Source organism: Andrena cerasifolii, chromosome 16, assembly GCF_050908995.1.
Source record: "Andrena cerasifolii isolate SP2316 chromosome 16, iyAndCera1_principal, whole genome shotgun sequence".
Lineage (NCBI taxonomy): Eukaryota > Metazoa > Arthropoda > Insecta > Hymenoptera > Andrenidae > Andrena > Andrena cerasifolii.
The window spans coordinates 2,016,674-2,041,713 of record NC_135133.1 but is presented as its reverse complement, the minus strand read 5'-3'; the positions used below and the strand labels follow the sequence as shown (position 1 = coordinate 2,041,713).

The 25,040-nt window shown below is 39.7% G+C and overlaps 4 protein-coding genes across 5 annotated transcripts in view; all 4 read left to right on the top strand.

Annotated features, from left to right (window-relative positions):
• LOC143377874 (uncharacterized) overlaps nucleotides 1-25,040 on the top strand; it is a 247,871-nt gene that overhangs the window by 181,617 nt on the left and 41,214 nt on the right. For both annotated transcript variants that reach the window (XM_076829670.1, XM_076829673.1), the window contains one exon: nucleotides 2,866-2,917. The gene's annotated coding sequence lies outside the window, so the exon portion shown is untranslated. The remainder of the gene's footprint in view (nucleotides 1-2,865; nucleotides 2,918-25,040) is intronic.
• On the top strand, nucleotides 12,339-18,993 carry LOC143377622 (venom serine protease inhibitor-like). Its single transcript, XM_076829110.1, has 4 exons — nucleotides 12,339-12,789; nucleotides 15,145-15,266; nucleotides 15,346-15,440; nucleotides 18,869-18,993. The coding sequence occupies exons 1-4, from the start codon at nucleotides 12,744-12,746 to the stop codon at nucleotides 18,879-18,881; spliced, it is 276 nt and encodes a 91-aa protein (XP_076685225.1). The 5' UTR covers nucleotides 12,339-12,743; the 3' UTR covers nucleotides 18,882-18,993.
• LOC143377621 (venom serine protease inhibitor-like) lies at nucleotides 17,555-18,993 on the top strand. Its single transcript, XM_076829108.1, has 3 exons — nucleotides 17,555-17,916; nucleotides 18,573-18,703; nucleotides 18,783-18,993. The coding sequence occupies exons 1-3, from the start codon at nucleotides 17,871-17,873 to the stop codon at nucleotides 18,879-18,881; spliced, it is 276 nt and encodes a 91-aa protein (XP_076685223.1). The 5' UTR covers nucleotides 17,555-17,870; the 3' UTR covers nucleotides 18,882-18,993.
• On the top strand, nucleotides 22,634-23,899 carry LOC143377620 (venom serine protease inhibitor-like). The gene is made up of 3 exons (XM_076829107.1): nucleotides 22,634-22,762; nucleotides 23,434-23,600; nucleotides 23,680-23,899. Exons 1-3 carry the CDS (start codon nucleotides 22,717-22,719, stop codon nucleotides 23,785-23,787), a joined length of 321 nt encoding a protein of 106 aa, XP_076685222.1. The 5' UTR covers nucleotides 22,634-22,716; the 3' UTR covers nucleotides 23,788-23,899.

The window sequence follows — 25,040 nt, the reverse complement described above, 5'->3', positions numbered from 1 at the left end:
CGTGCAAATGCATAATGCACCGCGCCAGATCACTCGGACAGATTTCAGCTGACAATAAATCAGCGCGATACGCGCGCCACTCGATGTTCCGGGCGCGATCTTCGCCGTGGATCGCGGCTGCGGATGGGAACAGGGTGGTTCTTTCTGCGTGGCGGGCCTTCCACAGATATTGTGGCTAACTTACGGTCCACTCGAGTGACATGGAAAGACAGTACAGTGAAGCACAGGTTCGTCCACGTAAATGAAGAAGAATAACTAATTGTGAAAGTCACTGGCTTGATCTTGCTGCTTGATGCCTGGATTTCGATCACTTGATCCATCATTTTAATATAAAAAGTATGAACAATTTGTGTGAATGATTGTGTTTCTGGCGATAGCAAACACTGAATGTGTTCCCAGTCATAGTTACATGGGGATGCTAAGCCTGCAACGGCCCCCGGTCTGTTTTGACCCACTCGTGTTCCCATTTATTTAACCCTCCTATAGCCCTCGGGGTATTTTCGACCCAGTGGCGTTTTAATTTTTTTTTAGGTCTCTTCTAATCCTGAGAAAAATATAAGAAACGAGATATTGTTGTGTGTTAAATGTGTGGCTGAACTGAAGATCACGGCAGGGTTAAAGTATTAATATTCAAAAAATATGTTGGAAAATACCCTACACAGACTCTTAACTAGCGGACAAGTGTACGAAGGGTGCTGCTAGCTTTCCCTCTACCCTGCAGCTTTCACATCATTATTATGTTGATCTACAAAGTGCAATTGCGATTTTTAGAAGTTCGAGGATTTTCGTTCATTGTCCTAGAGTTGTGGCGTTCAAAAGAGGGTTCCAGGGGCTCGCAAATAGAGGAAACATTGAGGTTAGAAGCAGACTTCTGTTGTGTGCTTCTTGTTATATTTTGAGAGGTTGCAAATGCACGAATATCTTGAAGGCTGTTAGTATTTTGAATTCAGCACAAAATTCATAAGGTTGTAAACGATAAAAAAATAGAGGAAATTGGTTTACCTGTAGGGGAGATCGGGGGTAAGATGGCCATACTAAGCGAAAATACGTATAACTTTTTATTTCTTATAAAAAAAGACAGTATTTTAGCGAAACAATCTTACATGCTTTAGAAGTAAAAATATGTATGTAAACAAACATAATTTTACTGTTATCTTTGGTTTAAAATTAAAACCTAATTTGTGAGTAAATTGGCCATCTTACTCGACTACTGTGTATGATGGTTCACATACTAAATCATCCAGCATGCTCAGGTCAGGTAAATCCCAGGCAGCACTGAAGTTCTTCATGTTTCTTCTTAAGGGAACTAGGCAGTCAGAAACTCGATTTTTTGTTGTTGTCTTTTTCGAAAGTACCACCCTTCCTGAGTAAAATGCCGTTTGGTTTATGTTAAAATTCGCAAAATTAAGGATTTTACAGCCGAAAAGGTCGAGCGCGTCATAAACCGTTTCTGCGCGCGCGCAGGTAGACTAATTCCTATTTCGAAACTTTAAACGCGTTTTTCTCGGAATCATATTTCCTCTTCGTTTTGCAGTGATTGCGAAAAAACGGTGGTACAAGTCAATTTGAAACAAATTAACATATGTGAAACATGTCTAGTTACGACCTGAACCTACGCGTAAGTCTGTGAAAACTTCTGTTTTGACAAAAAAAAAAGAAAATGGCTCTTTTCCCTGGCGAAAAATCAAGTTTCTTTAAAATTTGCCGTTTTACAGTTTTTCTAATTTTTCTTTTTTTTCTTTTTCAATAGGTTCAGGGCAGAAGGGGGGTCAGGGCAAAGTATCAATTTCAGAGAATATTTCACAATTCAATTTCTTACGGCCTAGTTAGAATCACTGCAAAATTACAGCGGCTCCGGAAAAAAACACCTATGTATCAGGCAACTATAGCGCTGTCATACATATGTATATATTATTCAAATAATTTTTTTTTTACTGTTTATAGTATTAACAAACATTGCCCCAAAATACTAGCCACAATTTGTATTCATCTCCTTGTAATTAATTCGCAAAATATACTTGATTTTCGAGCGATCTGACTGCCTAGTCCCCTTAAGGTAGTTTATGGAGTATTGTACTTTAATGAAACATTAGCACAAGATTCCTCTTCTTGTATATCGTGTAATGCAGCTAACAAAGCATCTTGTGATCAAACTCGTCTGCTTGATTTTTTAATGTAATTTCATGGCATTGCAAAATTATATTAAAAAATAACTGTAAAATACATAAATTATCATACGAATGAATCATTACATAGTAAGATGACAAGTGCACCATCTTACCCCTGTCATTTTACCGCATGTAGATTTTGTAGATAAATAATATCAAAATAAAATAAAGACATAAAATTTCTTTTAAACCACTATGTGATATTCATCCTGCACTTGTATAAATGCCGAAATTAATCGCCCATGAAAAACTTACCTTTATATAAACTTCTATTCGCTAATATTTTATGTCAAATTCTTATAAGTTACACGTGTCAAATCGTGATTCCGTTAGAACTTTCAATAGCCTAGTCTTTTGTCTACATTATCATACTAAACTGTATTACGGACTCGTGCATAGATCGTGTACCAAAGAAAATCGACCTGTGTTACCAACAGATACAACAAATAACAGTGCCCATCTTACCTCGATCTTCCCTACACCAGTTGCCAGGAAAGTGTCTTTCTCGTGTAAAACAAGCTCTTATAATTTATACTATAATCACCCCCTACATAGTTATTACAAAAATAATACAATAATATTATTACAAAAATAATATCTCGTTTCTAATTTAATCAATCCCACACCATTTCTTTTCGTTCATGATCTTATAGTGAAAATCTGAATGGAACCTTAATCGATTTTTCGTCTGTTGCAGGAACAAGGATCGGCGTAGAATGTGTGCGTCCAAGGAGGTTTAATTTTTTCGAGTAAGTTTTTAAAACGCTACCATTGTTGTAGAATAGCTGCGGCCTTTGGCCGGGATCGAATTCTTGCGGTGATTTTTCATTCGTGGCAACACAATAAAGTCGAGGTACGCGGTGAGTCGCCGCCGCTTAGGTGTCACGGATCACTTGCCACGAATAACTGAATTAGAAAAGGAAACAGTTAGTAATGGGCGCATAACAGGCGTGGATTAAGTTTATAAAAAACGACCTTTCACGGTTTCGTTCGCAGGATTCGATGAATCGACGTCTTGCAGCATGAAACGATGTAGGAAGTAGTTGTTACGTAAGGAAGGCTGTTCGATTTATATCGGATGGTTCATGAATGCGTGGCACGAACTTATAGATCTGTACAAGCCGCTTTAAAATTCATTAAAAAGTGTGCACTGTCATGGTTCGAGAAACAACAGTTTTCGAATTATAGACCACATTCTTTTTATTCATTAAAAGCTTTTGACTTGCCTTGTGCTTATTTGAGGGAATGAAAGGAGTTTTCGTCCATTGTACGTTGACAACATAATCGAAACAGTCAGATGTACATACGAATTGATATTGCAGAAGGAATCGGTGAATGTGCAGAAGTGAATGACGCTATTTTGAACAAAAAATAAAAAATAATTTTTTAGTGGAAACAGATGTGAATTCCATGCGGAATACGGTGGCAAAAGTTATGAGTGCTGGAATAATTTATTATAACTGTTAGGACTATCGCAAGATAGAGCTAAACTCGTATGTGCCAACTGTGGTGAAAAACAATGAAAGTGCCAGCAATCTGCACGGCCCTCTAAATCCGTAAGGGTTGTAAGCACTGAAAGTTCATAGCTAAAACGACCAAGTTGAGATAAACGAGTGTTGAAGTAACCGACAAAATGAACAGCCAAGCGTTTTTTGTTTGTACTGAAAATGTTAACTGCTGGCACTAACGTCGTTTACCATTTCAACTCCTCAACTATTTTACTCCAAATATAGGGGAGAGCGGAGACGAACGTAACACTTTTTACATTTGGCCTAGCTGCCAATTACCTCTTACAGATATAAAATCGAAAATTATGCCTTAAGATAGTGTGTTTCTTGGTCTATCCTTTGACCACAAATTAAGCCTTCCATGATAAGTAGTCAAAGAGTTATGGCAATTTTCCGCAGTGACTGTCATTGTTACTTTTGTCCTGCAGGGGTAGGACGAAAGGAACATACCATGGGGACGAAAGTAATACTAATTATTTTGAGGGGAATTAAGTAAAAATACTTCTTCCAAAGCAAAATAGGATTATTTATTCAAACATTTCTTGGATACTGTGTATTTGATTTAATATGGAATCTCGTGTAACGGCCCCAAAAGTAACTAATGTTTATGATTTTTTTTAAAGCTATTGTTAATATTGGAGTCAACTCTTTTGGGACATAGGGAAGCATCTTTAAACTTATAGAAACATGTTACTTTCGTCCCCGTAGTGACGAGTTACTTTTGTCGCCAGCCATGTTTTTCAGCATAGAACTGTTATAACGTACAAACTATACAAGACTTATTGAAATCAAATACAGGAACTTATAAAAACATTATCTAAGAACGCTCTAACAAATAATTGGATCAATGTCTATAATTTCACTATGAATATTATCAAAAAAAAAAAACAGCAGAGGAGACACTTACCTGAATGATCGAAATAACGAAATCAGCTTGCCCACGGTATACGAATCGTCGTATTGCTCAGCGTAACTCCGTGAAGCGAAAGAAACACTAAACACGCGTAACTATGCAAAGCAAACGTTTTGGAAACTTTTGTGGAAGGCGGGAGAAGGCGTGTTACTTTCATGACGCCGTTACGTTTGTCCCCTAATTTTAACCTACTCTGTTTTCACTTTATATTTCTATAGTGATTTGCTTACGCAGTTACCTGCCCAAACCCTTATTTGAAAGAGCTATTTAAAGTGTAGATTATATAGTATTCCACTTCACAAAGTGAAAGCTTGAATAACGCAAGTGATGGCCGATGTATTAAATAATAGTCTTCACTTATGTAGAATAATCAGAGTTTCATTTCTAACCCTAATAGTTTATGAGAAAATAGTTCGTATAGGTATACTAAACAACAATGAGATTTGCAGAAGTTCAGTAGAAGAAATGGAAGGAAATAAGTCCTAGGAAGATCATTCAGTGCAAAAGACACAAAAGTAATGCACCAGGGTGGTTCTTCTTTTCAACATGCGATTTCTTTTGCTCTCACCCCCTAATATGGTTCCATTTCATTAAAAATATTCCCTGAAAAAAGATTATTGCAATCGGAAAACGGGAAAGGGTGCCGACCAGGGCTTAAAGTATAGAATTCATCCATAATTTGGATGTAAAGAATTTCTCAAAAATGGTAAGCCGTATCGAAATTTCGTTCAAATAATACTAAAAGAGCATTCAATTTTCTACAATTATTGTATATACAATTTTTTCGTGCTTCCAACCATTTTTTAGATAATAGCGTTTGAATACATATACAAAGGTCCGCACTGCGCGCGTACAGACAATTCGTCACACTGCGCAGGTGGTACGCGCAAGCCGCGGATCTCTCTATATTCAAACGCCATTATCTAAAAAATGGTTGGGAGCACGAAAAAATTATATATACAGTAATTATAGAAAATTGAACGCTCTTTTAGTATTATTTGAACAAAATTTCGATACGGCTTACCATTTTTGAGAAATTCTTTACATCCTAACCATTGACTTATTCTGAACTTTAAGGCCTGGTCGGCATCCTTTCCTGTTGTCCGATTGCAATAATCTTCTTCAGGGAATATTTATTTTGTAAAATGGAACCATATCAAGGGATGGGAGCAAGGAAATACGAAAAAAAAATTTGCTACGTCTAAATATGAGCCACCCTAATGCGCACTAGGGACCGCACTACTGTTCGCTGTACCTATACCCTCATATATAAATCCGATTTTGGTATAATTCATGGTCAAATAATCCCAAGCTAATAAAACCATTAACATTTCGATTGCCATGACTGCCAGTTGATCAGCACATCGAACTCACAAATTTTCCCCAGAATCCTTACATTGTCAAACTTCTAAACACCGTTGCTCTCATTATGAGTGACAAATATTAACTGGAATGTTGCATTACGATATTTATATTTTAGCTACTTGTCGCGCTTCTTATACTCACTGTGTTCCGTTACCACTCCTATAATCTCAATGTACTGCGCTAAATCTAAAAAGGCAGCAGGCCCACTTAGACTTTCCTGCAGAGCACCCTGCAGCTAACATTGGCTAAAACGGTAAAAAAAAAAGTGGTAGTTGAACGTTTAGCAAATGTACTCGACTGAAGCGAACGAGCAAGGTGTAAGCAGACATTAGCCTGGAATAAAAAAGGTTCCGTTGCCTCGGGGAGAAGGGGGGTTGGAAAACAGAAAACAGGAGATTCATCTGAATAATCTGCATACGAGTAGGCAACGTGTCCGTCACGGTCGCATCCCGCATACCTATCATATCAGGCCAGAGCCTCATTTTTTTTTCGCCTCGGCGCATACAATGCCGCCGATTTCGTAAGTGTAGCGTGGCGATCGCCAAGTGTTTCAGCGCGTTTACGCGCGTGCGCGGAAGGAACTGGGCCGAGCATCCGTTTCCTTCCAGCGATTACGCGTCCTGTTGCTCTCTTATCGGCTTCTCCAGCTTGGGGCTGGCAGATTGTCTTTTGCGGGAATTTTCATGCATTAAGTTTGGGAAGCGAAGGGGTGCAGGGAAGGAATGCTAGGTTACTGTGACACCAGACACTTCTGTAACTCACGACTGTGTTCCAGACACCTATGTTCATTTGGCAGAGATGGGGATGGTTTAAGGGGTTATGCGTAGTCAGGCGGTCGAAAAGAGGCGAATATTTGTGAATTTTTTTTGAAGAAGTGGAAGCGTATATTTTTACAGAACTTTTTGCGCTTAATAGGGCAAGATTTAAAGAACATTTGGTAATTTTTTCGTAGAAAAATATTTACGTTTATAATAAAATAACAAGCGACATCCAAGAAGCATTTTTAAAAATTTGGTTTTGCGGTGAGCACTATCATTCGGAACCAGATTATCTAAAATCAAAAAACAAAAAAGATTTTGTTAGTATATTAATGTATCCTCAGGTTGACGGAGAGAATTTTCCGAAATATTAATTTAAAACAAAATGGCGGCTATTTAAAGTTGAAATCCTGATTTTTTCCTGCAAAAATAGCCGCCATTTTGTTTTAACTTAATATTTCGGAAAATTCTCTCCGTCAACCTGAGGATACGTTAATATACTAACAAAATCTTTTTTGTTTTTTGATTTTAGACAATCTGGTTCCGAATGATAGTGCTCACCGCAAAAGCAAATTTTAAAAAATGCTTCTTGGATGTCGCTTGTTATTTTATTATAAACGTAAATATTTTTCTACGAAAAAATTACCAAATGTTCTTTAAATGTTGCTCTTTTAAGCGCAAAAGGTTTTGTAAAAATATACGCTTCCGCTTCTTCAAAAAAAATTCACAAATATTCGCCTCTTTTCGACCGCCTGACTAGGCATAATCCCTTAAGAAAGCCAGAGGAAGGAAGAAAATGTGTGAATATTCTCTAAACTCCGGTCGTGAGTCAACAAAGTGTCTAGTGTGAAAATGTCCTTGGATGGAACAAATTATTCTTAGCCCTTAGATCAGGGATGGCAAATACATGACACGCGAGAGATTGTCGGCGCGACGTCGAAAAGACTAGACAGTTGACAGAGAAAGATCATTGCAATCGACTATCAGTCTGATATAAACGATCTTGCAAACAACACGAAGCAAGAGACTTCTAATAAAAAATAGTATTCCCAATTTTGACTCAGTTTAGATACATTTTGTGCAATTTATTTGCATGTAAATAATATATGTACCCATTTATATTATACAGTAATGTGTGTACATATACTGATGGAGGTGGATAGGGGGTCCATTTTGACCCATACTATAATTGCATAAGCTTTCATATTAAATTTTCATCTTAATATCTCCTAAGGTTTTTATTTTTTTATAAAGTCGATACAAGTGAGTAATAAAACACTTAATAACCACACAACCTCTTCGCTAGGCAAAGCGAAACATGCCTCGGAGACAGTACATTTCTGGGCTATTCCTCGCGTAGTTTTCTCGCCACGCGATAATATCGAATTCTCTACTCGGACATTCCAGCTACGAAAAGAGCCTTTGTCCTACAACATTATGCAGCGACATTTCTCCGTTCTACTCGAGAGGACCTTCACGGGGACGGGTTGCCGTTGCGCAGGGGACGTGGGTGTTGCGTTTCAATATCGTAAAACGGGAACGTGTATTATTGGCTGCTAATAACGAGCAAAGCTCGTTGTGTATGCGGTGCGTTTTTACTCGTCGTTTTTTTTCCTCGTGGCGTCGCCCCCATTTGATCGACCCGTTTTACGAGCACCCTGAATCACCTCAATTGCTCCTTTTAAATTCAATAGCCCCGATCTTGTCACGAGGAGAACAGTTCCCTGGCCAATTATCGTTCGTGTCTGTCTTTCATCGATGCAATCGCGCACGCGGCACGTTTTACGCGTTCTCCTCGTGGCAAAATTCTTCTCTGCGCCGACGGCGGTGTCCCCAACGTGCCGTCCAGGATCTGAGCTTGTCGACGTGCAAAATGTAATTATTTATTGGCGGTACCTATTAGACGTCCTTTCTAATTTATCAAAGATGAGGGAAAGAGTTTCTATGCGGGAGAACCTAAGTTCCGTTTGACTACTGAGTTCCACAAGAATTTAACACAGCTTCCTCGCGCCACTAATGACTCTTTCGTTGCTATGTACTCTTACTGATTCCTAGACGCATTTACGGCTATTAAAATTTCTCATCATAATTTTTTCTGATCACATTTAGTTCTGAGCTACGAAAGAAACTTCGATCGAAAGGGAACATTGCCGACGCAAAGATAAGAACGTATTGAAATACTCCATCATTCAGATAGCAGAGATCCTGTTCCATCAAAACTTCTAAAGGGTTTCGCGATTTCCTCGAAAAAGATAATAAAAACGGGGAGTGCAGCGAGGAGACGTTGCTCGAGATAGCTTTCTCTGTCCCTGCGCGCGTGTAATTAAAGAAACTCCGGTCGCCTCAATTAAAAAATGATAAAACTGGTCGCAATTAAGCCGCAGACCCCTTAACCTACTTGCCAGCTAACAATCGGACGCGAGGACTGGGGTGGCGAATGCCCGCGGAACGACTACAAAGTTAAAAACACGTCCGGGCGAAATATCAATCTCGTTCGTCAGTGAAACTGCCTTTCTGCTTTTCCTTTTCGCTCTCTCCCTCTTTGGAGATAAAGATCGCCGGTGAAATGCCGACGCTGGGTTTCCTGACCAAACTGAACAGTTCTGAGTTTGCTTCCTGCGGAAGATAGCGAACAGACGGCAGGGAAAAGTCTTAACGGGAACCCAATTACTCCGTCTGTGCATTTCTTGCTTTCGAATTGCTACAATGTGCTGATTCTTGTGTCACTCTGTCGAAGAACTCAGAGTCCTGATGTGATCAGGAAGTGATTACAAAGTAGGCTTGCGTATTTAGAAGTGGTATTGTTGAGAAAGGAGGATTTGTATTTAAGGGGGAAGGTATAGTTAAAAATAACCAAAAATTCTAATACAATATTGATTACCAAAAAAAAAACTCAGTAGAACATTCCCTCGACATGTTGAGGTAATCAGAATATTTTCAGAATCGAAAATAAATTCATTAAAAGCCCCTGTATCGTCGTACAGTGCAACTGAATTGGAAGGAAAAATGTGTTATAATGACATCGACACATTTATTTCTTTCTTTCTTCTTATAATTATAGAGTTATATGTAGTTACATTGTCCTAAACAAAGAAAATGTAGCCTTTTGAAGTAGAAATATCGGGGGTGGGGGTGACGTTGGTTTACCGTCATAAGAGTTTTTGACTGCATGTACCGTTTTCTCGGAAACTACTGAAGCGTCGGTATGCTCTTATATGGAATGCAGTGTAGAAAAAATTACAAAATTACATTTTTTGAGACAATAACGACACTTGAAGTTTGAAATCACTTTTTCCCTATATTTTTCGTCCATTCAACGACTTTAAAAATTATAAATTTTCATTTTTTTTAAATTTTACTGGTTTCTCCACGAGCCAGAAGTATATTCTTCAAAATAACAAAAGTTTCAATCGAATCGGATAATCACTTTTGGAGTTACAGGTTCTACCAATTTTGAGAATTTTTTTTAGAAAAACGCGTTTAAAGTTTTATGTGAGTGCCGAGTGGACAGGTGTTGCCCATACATTTGCCGCTACTCCAGTGCCTATAACTCCGGGAAATTTACGAATTTCAAAAAATTCTTTTAAACACATAGTCCTAAATGGTTGAACATTCGAAAAATTAAATACAAAAATTCGATTTTTATACCGGAACCTCCCCTTAAAGACGCGGAAAATATAAGGTTTACTGAAACCTTGATTAAAACTCACACAATGCTTGGACAGGGAAAATCTTTGATTAAAATGTAGTCAATCATATGAGGAAAATGTCAACAACAAAAATTTTAGGATATGTTTATTCAATACTGAGAAAAAGAAACCGAAACATAGGTAGTTTTACTCTTGTTTTGCCAACTGTATCCTGTATCTTAAGTTAAGCTTCTTCAGTAGTAGTGGACATCATTGATGAGGAAAATTGATTGTTCTGCTTTCTTCAATGAGATGCGAATCCCATAAATCTTTAATTCAGTTTCAATATGTTATCGTTTTTATTTCTGTCATTCATATTTCTGTAATTTCATTCGTGAAATGGAATGATCAATAGTAGAAAGATGAATGTTGAGAAATGAAAATTTATAGTGGTCATAATAATTGTAGGAGCTGCGATGCATCAATGAAACTTTTTAACTGAAGTCACCACAGGCACTAATTGTAACAACTGCATTGATTTGCCAAAATAACTCTCCTTAACCTGTTACGTAGAGAAAACAAATGACCCCGTTAATTAAAAATTTCTCGGAATTTCACATTCAACTTGGCTTGTAAGCCAATTGAACTCCCAAAATTTACTAATTCCAGTCCTTCTTTATCCCACCTCCAACTCACAGCGCCCCTTCAAACTGTTTATAACACTTCTTCAGGGTAAATTGATCTACTATTTAATTACACTTCCACAGAAGTGTTAAATCTTATATTGACTATGTGCAATGTTCACAGTGGTTAAAATGAGCCAATACACCTGCAGTCATTTCCATATCCACTGAAGGCTTCCCTACCCATCCAATAACCGGGCCAGCAGATTAACAGTAAATCAACCAAAACCAGTCCAATCTAAATCCCCAAAATCCAAGTCAACCATCATAAGAACACTAAATCCACCGGATGCTCGTGACACACAGCGTCCCCATTCGAACCACCCAAACCACTAATGAAACACCTTTAGGATGCCTCCACTAGTACCGCCATCTCAGAGGACACGTAATCAAGCAAATTAGTCTAATAATCACCCGGCGAATGCATCCAGCTAGCGATAAGGGAACGAAGCGATTGTCTGAAACCGCGGGGACACGATTTGCTTCGGTAAAAAATGTCGGCGCAACGGGATCATAGCGAAGACGTGGGTAACAAGGACATGAGGATCACGAGAATATCCCCCTGAGCCACGTTCCAGGAACGATATTTATCGTTGCGGAAGGGAAAAGAAGTGCTCCTTAGCACAATGACAAGAGAGGAACAATCGGCGGGGAAGAAAGCAGGCCTTGAATGGAAAGGGGGGGGTGGGGGAGGGAGCAGGCCGAGGTCGAAAGAGCCGTGCAGTTAGCAATTACTGGCAACAGACTGAAATTAATGTCCGTGGAGGGGAAGGAATCGATGTACGACGAATCGAGATCGGTGGGCTGGCGTACCGTATTAAATCAAGAAGGGGTCTCTGATTTCTGTACGCCAGGGCTGATATTTGTTGGAAATGCTGTCTGCGGTTGGTCCAGAGTCTTGTGAGACGTGCGATGAGGAATTGTATCGATGCGGATGCTGTCGTTGGTATTTGGTTGTGGGAGTTCTTTCGCTATAATTGGATGGGTGTAGGGCTGGTATCTGGAGCTTTTCAGAATGTGCGTAGACGATGTGCTGTGAATCAAAATGGAGTGGTAGAATTGAACCTAATACTGTGATGCTCAGAAATTCTAAAACGTCTAAGATTCTACCAAAAAGTTCTTCCCGTCGAATATTTGAAACTGCAAATGCTGAAGTGTTTCTAAGCATTGCTTTAAATATAGAAACATTATTTCATTTTCCGAAAAAGAATCATCTGCGACAGTAGGAATTCGGGCCCCAGAATGCTCAATTTATGACCCTCGCGGACGCACGTATTGTAAGGAAAATTCCCAATTCACTGGAAAACGGAAATTAAGTGAAAAGGAAAAACACTACATCACTATCATTATTATATACCGTTATCACTATGAAATAATAATAGTGTATTCTGCTGCAAAGTATTCGAAGTATCGAACAGAAATAATACAAATGCACAGCCTTGCAGTAAATTAGACACTTATCCGCGACCTCGGAAGATACAAGGTGTAACGACGATTCAACACCTGTGATCGGTCATCGATAAAGTTATCAGTCCAGGAAATAAACTATTTCAGGCAGTTTGTTGTTCGCGCCGCATGTAAATTGGCAACGAAGAATAATGTATATATTAGCCACGCAAATAGACAGTACAAAAACTGGTGCCGCTGAAAGATTTCGAGCCACACACGAAAGTGTTTTTGAAATAAGTGTACGGAAAAGAAAGAATCAATAGATCGCCGATGTATCGATACGTGGTGCTACCCCTGCTGTTGGTGGCCGTTGCTTGTAAGTTTTCACAGATTTATCCAGAACGATTAAATTCACTTTGTAGAAGTAAATAAAAAAAGGTATTATTGAAGTAATATTTCGATCTACATACTGTGCGCCGATGGAAAGAAGTCTGTCGAGAAACTCTAGGGCCCGAATAGTATATCCCTATTGGCCGGCGCGACAACGTCGACGAATACGAAGTAAGCAAACGGGACACGGGCGGCGGGAGCCAATGCGAGCGAAGAACCCCTCTTGCCCCTGTGACATTACAACCGTCTTCTTTCCATCGGGCCACAGTACTTGGCTGATAGCTTATTTTAAACCACTCTAAAGTAGTGTAAATGTAATATGTACTTCTGAGTTGCCGCTTTGTTTAACAAAATCAATTGCACTCACAGTCTAGGTCTCTAAATACATGTTGCAGAGAAACATTGGTACATGCTTCATGATACAGGTCTCATGAAACTTGCATCTTGCTCGCGCGCCTAGCTGGTGAACAAGATGCCAGTTCCGCTTCTGATGCTGAAACACGAAAACCGATCTAAAGACGAGCTATTCCACGTGAAAACGAGTAGGTAAAAAATTTAGTTCCACCGAATCTCTCCAAAATTACAGCATTTCTCGATAACCTTGCAAAAACAAAGTATACTGAATCTGAACGGCCTATGTCAAATAGTTTTCGAAATATTAATGTTAAATTTTTAAAAATTCAAAGAAAATCGGCTGACGCGCCATCACTTAAACTGTAATATCTCGGTCATTTTTTAAAGATAATGCCACCGTCTTGGGTTCATTTTAAAGCTGAAGGAATGCTTTCTCAAACGGCATATAGAATATTTTGTTTATTCTTAATAAACTTAACAGTAATCGATGTTAAAATTTCAAATCGCGATTTGACGGCGTTCCCACCCACAGTCCGGCTTGAAAAAAATACCATTCGATTCGTTAAGTCTTCAACTAATAAATGCCTTTTTCAAAAAGTGGAGAGATTTTGGGAACAGTTAAGAAAAAAATAAAACTTACGATAGTGCACACCGCTTGGACCTGCTACCTACTATTGCTAATATTTTATATGGTGAGCAGATACCCCTACTATTTTTCTCGAGAATACCGAAAACACTGAAAGAAAAATTTGTTTTAACCCAATGTATACAAATAAGTACTTTCCTACGCTAGGCTATTGTTTCGAAAACGCGTGCGTGCTATCGTAAGTTTTATTTTTTTTCGTTAACTGTTCCCAAAATCTCTCCACTTTTTTGAAAAAGGCATTTATTAGTTGAAGACTTAACGAATCGAATGGTATTTTTTTTAAGCCGGACCGTGGGTGGGATCGCCGTCAAATCGCGATTTGAAATTTTAACATGGATTACTGTTAAATTTATTAAGAATAAACAAAACATTCTATATGCCGTTTGAGAAAGCATTCCTTCAGCTTTAAAATGAACCCAAGACGGTGGCATTATCATTAAAAATGACCGAGATATTACAGTTTAAGTGATGGCGCGTCAGCCGATTTTCTTTGAATTTTTAAAACTTTAACATTAATATTTCGAAAACTATTTGACATAGGCCGTTGAGATTCAGTATACTTTGTTTTTACAAGGTTATCGACAAATGCTGTAATTTTGAAGAGAATCAGTGAAAATAAATGTTTCACCTATTCGTTTTGACGTGGAATAGCTCTGACGTAGTAACATGTATGATGAAATCTGGGAGGCGATGCATGTATCGACGTTTCACTGCACATGTATCAGCTTCTAGTGGGCCCTTAACCCCTTGGCCTGCAACATCGAGGGTCAGGCTCATGGTTAGTAGATACTGCGACTGAACTTTTCGCCGATGTTTTTTCATCTCACCTATTCCTGCCCGCATACGCATGTAAATACTTTGTTGCAACTGCGTAACGGGGCTAAGAAGTTTGCGATTGACAACTTCGGACGCTGAGCCGAACCGTGAAATGGCTCGACGCGTGGCTCACCGCTGGTGCTGATTTGGTGCCGGCGGTCGGAATTTAAAGGGTAGGCCAAGGGGTTAACAGTGGACCCACTTTAGTGTCCAGATGTGTAATAATTTTGTCACGACAAGCATTACTGTCTTCTTTTTTAAATACTGTGCGTTCTAGTCCACGACCTTACACAGACTGTTAACAGATATTATTGTCTACTGTAAAAAATATTTTGCAAAAGACCTTTTTAGTTCTTCAACACTTGATCTTCTTGCCCCTAGAAAATCCTCGTTTCTGTTCCCTGGAGCAGGATAGTGTTCTCAAAATCCTTGCTACCGACCAAGTGTCAGTTTTTATTCCCGGGTCCCTAGATGTAGGAATCACGGAGTTGCGAATCCGTTTAATTCACGTGATTATTATTCAAGACGGTCAAGAAGTTACCACCGACCGCGGTCCAGTGGTGCATTGCCCAATAAACGAAATCTGGTCGGAGTGCGGACTAGATTGTGAAGCAACGTGCGAGTATTCAGGGTTCTGTATATACATAGTAAGTGTGTGACACGCTTCTTATCAATTATACCGCGAAATACCCTCCAACTCTAATTTTCATGATATTCGTGGTTTAGAGGGATGTTGCGATATGCAGAAGTGAACCTGGCTGTATATGCGTAACAGACTATGTCAGAAATAGAGAAGGAGTCTGTGTCCCACGTTCATCAATGTGTGGAACTTGAAACCACAAAACACTCGTCAATATGTAGCTATACCGTGTTGCTTTTGAACTTTCTGTAATTCTATGCTTAACTGTATGTTACAAATCTGTTATTAATAAATGTTGCGTTCAACCAGAATTCGGTCTTGAAGGTGTGGAAGTTGGTGTTTTAATATTACATTGTGGTAATTTTCTTTTTAGGTAAACAGATGATTTTTCAAACTTGCAAGTTAAGATTTGTCATATCTAGGTGCGATGTTCAACGTAAGAGTTTCCTAGGCTTAATACAATTTAAGGAGAATTTTCTAAATTATTCGTCACGTAAAAGTAATAAAGTAATTCAAGTGATTCGTTATTTCAAATATTATTTCTTATTTTGTATTTTAAATCATTATTGTCCAAGTCTGATTGTTACAAACTCAAGGATACAATGTATGTTAGAACCAAACAGATTCGAAATTATTCGGGAAAAATTAATTCTACAACAGGCTTGGGCAAAAATGATTTGTTATAGAAAATAAAAGACTACATTTGAAATAATAGTCTTTGAATTACTTCATTGCACCCACCTTAAAAATAATTTTTAAAAAAATGTAGTTGAAGTACGAATTGGCGCACCAGAATGTTCACTTTATGGCCCTCGCGGACCCACGTATTTAAGGCAAATTCCCAATTATCTGCAAAACGGAAAAGCAAATAAAAAAAGAATAGTACCGTCAAGGACCCAGTTCCTGACCAGAACCCAATTCCTGATCAGTTTAGGAAAATAAACCAAATAATAAGCTTATTATGATACAAATTTATTCTAACAAATTACTAAATAATTATGAAGTATTTTGAAATTTATACGCAAAATTTGATAGCTCAGAGTAAAACGTGCGAAGGTGATCAGAAACTGCTCCCTTTGCATTTTTCACTTTCAAAGTTAAATTATAAAATAATTATTATTATGTGTGCACTTTTTTCAATACCAAATTAAAGATAAAACATAGATTTACTGAAATAACAAAATATCTTTTAAATTTGGTTAAGTTTTCCCTTTACACGTTTAAAAACCCGCGGTAGTTACTCTTAAGTGATCAGGAACTGGGTCCTTGACGGTACTACACTATTACCACTGGAAAGTAATAATATTATATGGTCGGTTTAGAAGCCAATCTGTGTAAGTCTATCAGCATTCAAATAGAAGTAAATAAGGTTTTTACTTTTTACAAATTAGTTGTAAAAAAAAATGCCAAAGCTAATAAAGATGCAAAAAGCGATTTTTATTATAAGATAGCATACAAGTGAACTTAACGGCAAGAGAAACAAAAGAAAATAGTCATGATTTTTTAAAAGAAATCAGATTGAATGAAAAAATTATGAGATCAGTCAAATGTCCACTGGAAAATTTTAATAAGTCCTTGTTATTTAACTCGACTTCACTATTTACAGTAAATTCTAACAAAGTATCTGAAAAATATACATTAATATTATCACAAATTTAATATTTATATTCAAAATACAGGTTAATAAATATGCGTATAAAAATATAATACAATTTTTTAAAGTTTTCATTTCTCTTACCATCATCTCAATCAAACCAATTTCTTTCATTCATTGTTCAAAATTTTTCATTCATTATTCAATTCAATTGTTCATCAGGTAAATATTCGGATTAACTATTAGAAAAGGGGTGATCTTTTGATAGCAAAGAACGTGTACTTTAATTTCTTTCACTCATGGTGTAAGACGCCGCCGTACAATTATTTTTTAAATAACAAAAGATAAACCATAAACTTGATGCACCTTTAAAGGGACTTATACTGATTGTCTTCACACTAAATTTGCCTAGTAATTCTGTGGTAAGTACCGTCATCTATTGCTTGCGTATAAAATTAGTGATATATTAACAGAACCGACGTATTTGATATATAAACTGAAAGTTTTAACAATAAAGAGAATTTTGAGCAACGTAACTCATTTGCAGGGAAGGTTGGACTTACCCTGATTGGCTTCTGAACCCTTCACATACCATTATCACTAGGGAATAATAATAGTATACCTATTCCGCTCCAAAGTGTTCAAAATATCGAACAAAGATAATGGAAATGCACAGCCTTGCAGTAAGTCAGACACTTATTTGCGGCCCCCAGAAGATACATGATGTAACGATAATTCAAAACCTGTCCTCGGTTATCGACGAAGTAAAAATTCCAAGAAATACTCCATTTCAGACAAGTTTGTTATTCGCTCCACATGGAAATTGGCAACAAGTATTTACATTATCTTCCTAATGGCGGCGAAACGTGATGTTTTGGTAGATTCTGCGATAACGCTATTGCATATTTTCCACGAAAATAGAGAATATAAAAACTGGTGTCGTTGAAAGGTTTCGAGTCACAAACCAAAGTGATTTTGAAACGAGTGGAAGAAAGAGAACGAATCAACAGATCGAAGATGTATCGATACGCCGTGCTATCCCTGCTGTTGGTGGCCGTTGCTTGTAAGTTTTCACAGATTTATCCAGAACGTTTAAATCCACTTTTTAGAAGGGCATAAAAAAGATATAATTCAAGAATTATATCGACCTACATACTAGGCTGATAGCTTATTTTATATCACTCTACAGTAGAGTATATGTATATGTAATATGTATTTTTGAGTTGCCACTTTGTTCCACAAAATCAAGAGACTCACAGTCTGGATCTCTAACAGTGAACCCACTTTTGTGTGCAGAAGTGTAATAATTTTGTCATGACAAGCATTACTGCCTCCTTTTTTTAAATACTCTAGCGTTCATTGTGCGTTGAATAATTTTATCAACACTTGTGGCGCACAGGTTGGAAAGCCTTTGGCGTGTAAACACGCCGACGTCACAGAGAGTATTAACAGAAATTATTGGGCCGTGTAAAACATATTTTGTAAACGACATTTTTAGAAAGATTAACTCGTACTCTCTGTTCTTCAGAACTCGATCATCTCGCCCCTACAAAATCCTCGTTTCTGTTCACAAAAATAGGATTGTATCCTCAAATTCCTTGCTCTGACCAAGAGGTCGTTTCTGTGCCTAGGCCTCTGGATGTAGGAATCAGGGAGTTGTAGATCTGTGAAATTGCGAATCCTCATTGTTTACCATAATTCGCGTAATTCTAATTCAAGACGCTCAGAAAGTTACGATCAGCCCCAATACAGCGCCGCGATGCCGAATAAATGAACGCTGGTCGGAGTGCGGAAGAGATTGCGAACCATTGTGCGACATGTCAACTGGAATGGTATGGAAATGGGGAACCGTAAGTTTGTGACACGATTCTTATCAATTATACCGCGAAACATTTTGCAACACTAATTCTCATCATATTTATGGTTTAGTGGGAACTTCTGACAAGCGGACCTGGCTGTATATGCATAACAGACTATGTCAGAAATAGAGAAGGAGTCTGTGGCCCACGATCAAGTTGCAAAACTTAAAACTACAAAAAAGGTGTCAATACGTATACTGTGTTACTTTTCAACTTCCTGTAATTCTATGCCCAACTGTATGTAATAAATCTGTTATTAATAAATGTTGTGTTCAACCAGATGTGGGTCTTGAACATACGAAATGTAAGAATAATGTAAGCATGAGACCCGATTCGCGTACCGCCTATTTTGTAATGGTTTACTGTATGTAAGTACTGTGATTCGATAAGAAGATGTCGCGAGAAACTCTAGGGTCCGAATGGTATATTCTCAAAGACCTGCGTTCTCAATCGCAATCGTAGCGGTTGGGCAAACGCAGGGTTGCCAGGCATATTGAATAAATGGCGGAGTGCTGGCGTATATGACGTCGTACATATCTTCTCTTTGGTCGTACGATGTAGGAGAAGGGGAACACTTATATTTGGTTGGTGACGCCGTGACGTCATATCAACGCTAAGTCAATCCAAACCAAGTGACGTCATATATACCAGTACGGCGTACTGGACTGCCTCGCAACCCTGGGCAAACGTATTGCCGCTATTGGCCGACGCGACAACGTTGACGAATACAAAATAAGCGAACGAGACACAGACGCAACGAGCCAATGTTAGCGAAGAACCCCTCTTGATGATGATACTTTAAATGAATGCTGTCCATCCTATAGTTTGGCGAGTAAGGACACCCGCCGTCAGGGTACTTAGTTAGGAGTTTCTCCGTCACACAAGATTTCAGTGGAGGGGGAACCCGCCCACGCATGCGCGTAATGACGCCGTGACGTCCAACCAATCGACGCGACGCCAAGCTGTATATCATTCCATATAAGAGTAGACCTACGCCCCCATCGATTTGCAACCGATCTGCGCAGCTCCCACTTGGAGTTGTCCGTTCTTCTGCCAGTCCTTCCTGCTTGAGAAGCGAATGTCAACGCTGTGTTGGAAGCGATAGGCTGGATTAAATCCGTCGCCCTGTATAGTCCAGAGCCTCGCGAGAGTCCCTTACTTCCTGCAGTATAGCCGTGTGCCCATTTCCCGCGCCGGTCCACCTTCCCGCAAAGTATATTCGTAGGACTGCCTTCCAAGGCCTCCACGGCCGCGCGCGGAGGCGCCAGGTCCAGCAAGACCCCCATCGCCAGAGTTGGTGTAGTGGAAAACGCCTAGTTATACCTAGCTCCTAGGCAGTTAGCGCCAAGAGTCTTCCCTGAGCCTCCCTTGCGCTCCCTTACTCTCTATAGAGTCGCCAGTCTGAATTTGATTTACCTGTTGTCTAAAAGAGTCCCCTCCTCCGCCACCTGCCAGTCCTTTATTGCTTGGGCTCTCTTTCTGGAGATCAGCGTAATATCGATTACCTCCTGCCTAGTGGTGGTAACAAATGAGGCTTTGCAGCTTCTGTTAAGAATCTCCAGCTCAGTGTTCGAGAGATATCCAACCATAGCCATCCCTTTTTTGTTGATATTGGTGCTGTCTCATATGGTGTGGTGCCCAATAGCATTGCACCCCATCACCAAGTGTAGCTCCCTCATCAATTTAAACGGTAGGTATACTGAGCATCTTCTCCGTTTCCCGCCCATTCTTATCTTTATTGAGACCGCTGTCAGATCCCTTGTGTAGGATTCCCCCAGCATCAGGGGGTTTATTGTCCTGCTCACATAGGCACATGCCCTTGGGCCTGGATCTCCGGGCTCCTGTATTACTACGCCCTGTTTCACATCGAGACCTCCTGCACGACCCCTGATTGGCCACAGTTCCTGTATGAGTAGAATTCTATGTGCTGCCACACTATGCGGTGCCAGAGCAGATCCGCCGCCGCTTTGCAGTGCTGCAAGCTTATCTACGAAAGGCGGATGCCTCCTGTAACCCTTGTGTTTGCAGTGCTGCAGGGGAGATAGATTGGCCCATTTCAAGATTCATTTCTATTTCCCCCTTCGCTTCACCGTGGTGGCTTTTTCTGCTGCCCCGGCCGCCTTAACGTGTTGATCCCACAGAGCCTCAGTGATGGTCCTTTGGACCCCTCTCTGGATCTCCCATTATCACCTTTCTCACCTCGTGGGCTCTTGAGGCTCTCCCGCTGGTCACGCGGGTGAGCGCGCCACCCTTCTGCAGGAGAGCACGCCCCCCGACCTCGATCTCCGCCTGCCTCACTGTGGTAGCTTCCGCTGAATGCGGGGGTGATGATCCTTCCTCCAAGGGCCCTTCTTCCGCTGTCGCCTACATGGCCTCAGTCTTATTCGTTAAATTTGTAATTTTTTGGTCCATGTGATTCCCATAAGCGTGCAGAAAGTATGCGGTATGCCCCCACAGAGCCTGCTATGCAGAGGTAAGCCTAACTACAGTGGTGGGTCATTTAGTACTCCAAGGGCATTATTCGTGACACCATAACGCCGATGCCATTCATCCTTGAGCACGATTGCGTTCGCCTTGGATTGGGGAGCTGGTCCGCAGCGGAGCCTTTGATTCCCCTCGGACTTGATGGGCTCCAGGGGTCCGCTTATAGCACTGGCTAACCATCACCGTCCACGGTCCCTCCTCAAGCCTCCTGCCCGGTCACCGTGTGGTGAATCATTCGGCGACGACCAGAGAGCCGAGTTCCGGCCGGCCACCTATCCGCCACCTGGAGACGCATTCGGTTGGTGCTCCACCTAGGTCGACACAGGTCGAACTAGTTCCCCGCCGCTATTTACGGGGGTTAGGAAATGGCCGAGAAAAAAAACAATTGGCGGGGAAGAACACAGGCCTTGAATGGAAAGGTGGAGGGAGCCAACCGAGGTCGAAAGAATCGTGTACTTAGCATTTGCTATTTAGTCGAAACAGACTGAAATTAACTTCCGTGGAGAGGAAGAAATCGATGTACGACGAATCGAGATCGGTGGGCTAGCGTACTTTATTAAACAAATTAGAGATTTCTGATTTCTGTACGTCATGGCTAATATTTTTTGGAAACGCCATCCGTGGTTGGTTCATTTGTGAATTGTATCGATGAGGATGCTGTCGTTGATATTTGATTGTGGGAGTTCTTTCGTTATAATCGTAGAAATGGATGAGTTTAGGGTTGGTATGTGGAGCTTTTCAGTGTGTGTACATGATTTGCTGTGAACCAAAATGCAGTGGTAGAATTAAACCTAATATTGTACTACTCAGTATCGTGCTACTCAGAAATCTTAAAACGTCTAAGATTCTACCAAAAAGATCTCCCCATCGAATACTTGAAACTGCAAATGCTGAAGTCTTTCCAAGCATTAGGGATGCTTCGGTTTTTGAGGTAACTGTGTGATTTTCTGTGGAGCGCGGAGGTAAATACATGTAGAGCCACTGTGCCATTTTCTGAAGAAGAAGAATCTGTCACACTACGAGGAAAGAGGACCTCAGAATGTCCAATTTATAGTCCTCGCGAACCCAAGTATTGAATGGAAAATTCCCAATTCACTGCAAAACGGAAAAACAAATAAAAAGGAAAAACACTGCACTACTATCATTAGATACTGTAAATATTATGTACCATTATCACTGGGAAATAATAGCCTATCCTTGCTCAACGTATTCAGATTATCAAACAGAGCTAACGCAAATGGCCCAGCCTTCTAATAAATTAGGTACTTATCTGCGGCCTCGGAAAATACAAGGTGTAACAATGATTCAACACCTGTAATCGGTCATCGTAATGGCGATGAATCGTAATGGTTTGGTAGATCCTTCGATAACACTACCGCGAAAATAAATACGAAGAATAATGTGCATAATAGCCACGATAACAGTCAGTATAAAAACTGGCGCCGCTGAAAGATTTCGAGCCACAAACGAAAGTAATTTTGAATCGAGTGGAAGGAAAGGAAAGAATCAATAGATCGACGATGTATCGATACGTGGTGCTATCCCTGCTGTTGGTGGCCGTTGCTTGTAAGCTTTCATAGATTTATCCAGAACGTTTGAATCCACATTTTAGAAGTGAATAAAAAAAGATATTATTGAACATATTTCGATCTACATACTTGGCTGTTAGCTTATTTTCAACCACTCCAAAGTAGTGGAAATGTAATATGTATTTCTGAGTTGCCGCTTTGTTCCACAAAATCAATTGCACTCACAGTCTGGGTCTCTAAGAGTAGTCCCACCCACTTTTATATCCAGAAGTGTGATAATTTCGTCACGACAAGAACTACTGCCGTCCTTTTTAAATACAGTGCATCCTAGTCCACGATTATGGAGTTCATTGTGTGTTGAATAATTGTATCAACACTTTGAGTGGAGCACAGGGCCGAAACTCTTTGGTGTGAAAACACGCCGACCTCGCACAGAGTATTAACATAAATTATTGTGCCTTGTGAAAGATATTTCGCAAACAACCTTTTTAGAAAGCTTAATTTATACTCTCTATTCTTCGAGACATGATCTTCCTGCCCCTAGAAAATCCTTGTTTCTGTTCTCACAAACAGGATTGTTCTCAACATCCTTGCTCTGGCCAAGTGTTAGATTTTATTCCTAGGTCCCTAGACGTAGGAGTCAGGGAGTGAATCTGTTGCATTGCGAGTCCTCAATGTTTACCATAATTCACATAATTATTCTTCAAGACGCTAACGAAGTTACCACCAGCACCAATATAGTGCCGCCATTGCCGCCATGCTCGTCTGGCGTGCAATGCCCAGTAAATGAACACTGGTCGGATTGCGGACGAATTTGTGAGCCAAGTTGCGAAAATCCAAATGGAAAATGGAATGGCGGATTCTGTCCAGTCATAGTAAGTGTGTTACACAATTTTTATCGATTATATCGTGAAACACTTTGCAACTCTAATTTTCATGATACTCGTGGTTTAGAGGGATGTTTCGATATGCAGACGTGACCCTGCCTGTATATGCGTAACAAACTATGTCAGAAACAGTTGGGATGTCTGTGTACCACGTTCAACAATGTGCGAAACTTAAAACTACAAAAAACTTGTCGATATGTATGGTATGTTACTTTTGAACCTGCTGTAATCCTATGCTCAGCTGTATGTAACAAATCTTTTATTAATAAATGTTGTCTGAACCAGAATTTGGTCTTGTTCGTGCAAAATGTAAAAATAATGTAAGCATGAGACGTGTTTCGCGTACCTACATTTTGTAATGGGTTACTATATAGGTGTATATGTAGGCGACGAGGTATGGATGATACTTTAAATAGTTGTATGGATAGCTCAGGCGGGGTGTGGAAGTTGGTGTTTTGATATTGCATCATGGTAATTTTCTTTTTAGGCACACAGATGATTTTTGAAACTTGCCTTAGCTAGTTAAGATTTGTCATATTTAGGTCCAATGTTCAATGTAAGGGTTTCCTAGTCTTAATACAATTTAAGGATAATTTCTTTCAATTATTCGTCACGTAAGAGTAATAAAGTAATTCAAGTGATTCATTATTTCAAATATTTTATTTTTATTTTGTATTTTCAATTATCCTTGTCCAAGTCTGATTATTGCTTGTCATCGTCTCGTCCCAACTTCTGAGTGGAAACTCAAGGTTAAAAAATATATATATGTACCTGTTAAGATGAAACAGATTCGAAATTATTCGGAAAAACTTAATTCTACAACAGGTTTCGGCAGAAATGTTTCGTAATACAAAAGAAAAGATAATATTTGGAATAATAAATTATTTGAATTACTTCATTGCATCTGCCTTAACAATATTTTAGAAAAAAGTACAAATCCCTTTTTCCAGTATGATAATACATTACTATTATTATTATTATTTGACAATTTCCGGACACTCTGTTCTGCTGAACTGAACCCGGGCAGTCTTAATTTGGAGAACACGTCGTGAGACTGGCCTGTCGTCCAAACTCAAGAAGCCTGCGCACGGCTATGTACCACCAGATTCTCCGTGGGGAGGAAGGCGGCCCTCAGCAACAGCTATCTCTGAGCCGCCATCCCCTCACACTGCGTTATTAATTGGAGAAGAGTTTCGTCGCTCTTTCCACACCAAGGGCACCATGATACCTGCCCGATCCCAAGGCGCACCAGGTGCTTTCCCGTGTGTCCTGTGACCATCCCCAGGAGCAGTCGCAACTGCGACCTCCCAAGCAGATAAAAGTCGCCCCCAGCTTCCTGGAAGGTCTGTTTACCAGAGCTTTCGCGTGTCTCATATGTTGGGTTTGCTCGTAGAGCCGATCGAGTTGCTGTCTTGACCAGCACCTCGT

What these genes read in the sequence shown, in the direction of transcription:
- LOC143377621 (XM_076829108.1), top strand. Translation starts at nt 17,871, where the DNA reads ATGTATCGATACGCCGTGCTATCCCTGCTGTTGGTGGCCGTTGCTT. An exon ending in GCTGTTGGTGGCCGTTGCTT is followed by an intron (nt 17,917 to 18,572) that starts GTAAGTTTTCAC and finishes TTCTAATTCAAG; the next exon opens with ACGCTCAGAAAGTTACGATC. An exon ending in TGGTATGGAAATGGGGAACC is followed by an intron (nt 18,704 to 18,782) that starts GTAAGTTTGTGA and finishes TTTATGGTTTAG; the next exon opens with TGGGAACTTCTGACAAGCGG.
- LOC143377622 (XM_076829110.1), top strand. Translation starts at nt 12,744, where the DNA reads ATGTATCGATACGTGGTGCTACCCCTGCTGTTGGTGGCCGTTGCTT. An exon ending in GCTGTTGGTGGCCGTTGCTT is followed by an intron (nt 12,790 to 15,144) that starts GTAAGTTTTCAC and finishes TTATTATTCAAG; the next exon opens with ACGGTCAAGAAGTTACCACC. An exon ending in CAGGGTTCTGTATATACATA is followed by an intron (nt 15,267 to 15,345) that starts GTAAGTGTGTGA and finishes TTCGTGGTTTAG; the next exon opens with AGGGATGTTGCGATATGCAG.
- LOC143377620 (XM_076829107.1), top strand. Translation starts at nt 22,717, where the DNA reads ATGTATCGATACGTGGTGCTATCCCTGCTGTTGGTGGCCGTTGCTT. An exon ending in GCTGTTGGTGGCCGTTGCTT is followed by an intron (nt 22,763 to 23,433) that starts GTAAGCTTTCAT and finishes TTATTCTTCAAG; the next exon opens with ACGCTAACGAAGTTACCACC. An exon ending in GCGGATTCTGTCCAGTCATA is followed by an intron (nt 23,601 to 23,679) that starts GTAAGTGTGTTA and finishes CTCGTGGTTTAG; the next exon opens with AGGGATGTTTCGATATGCAG.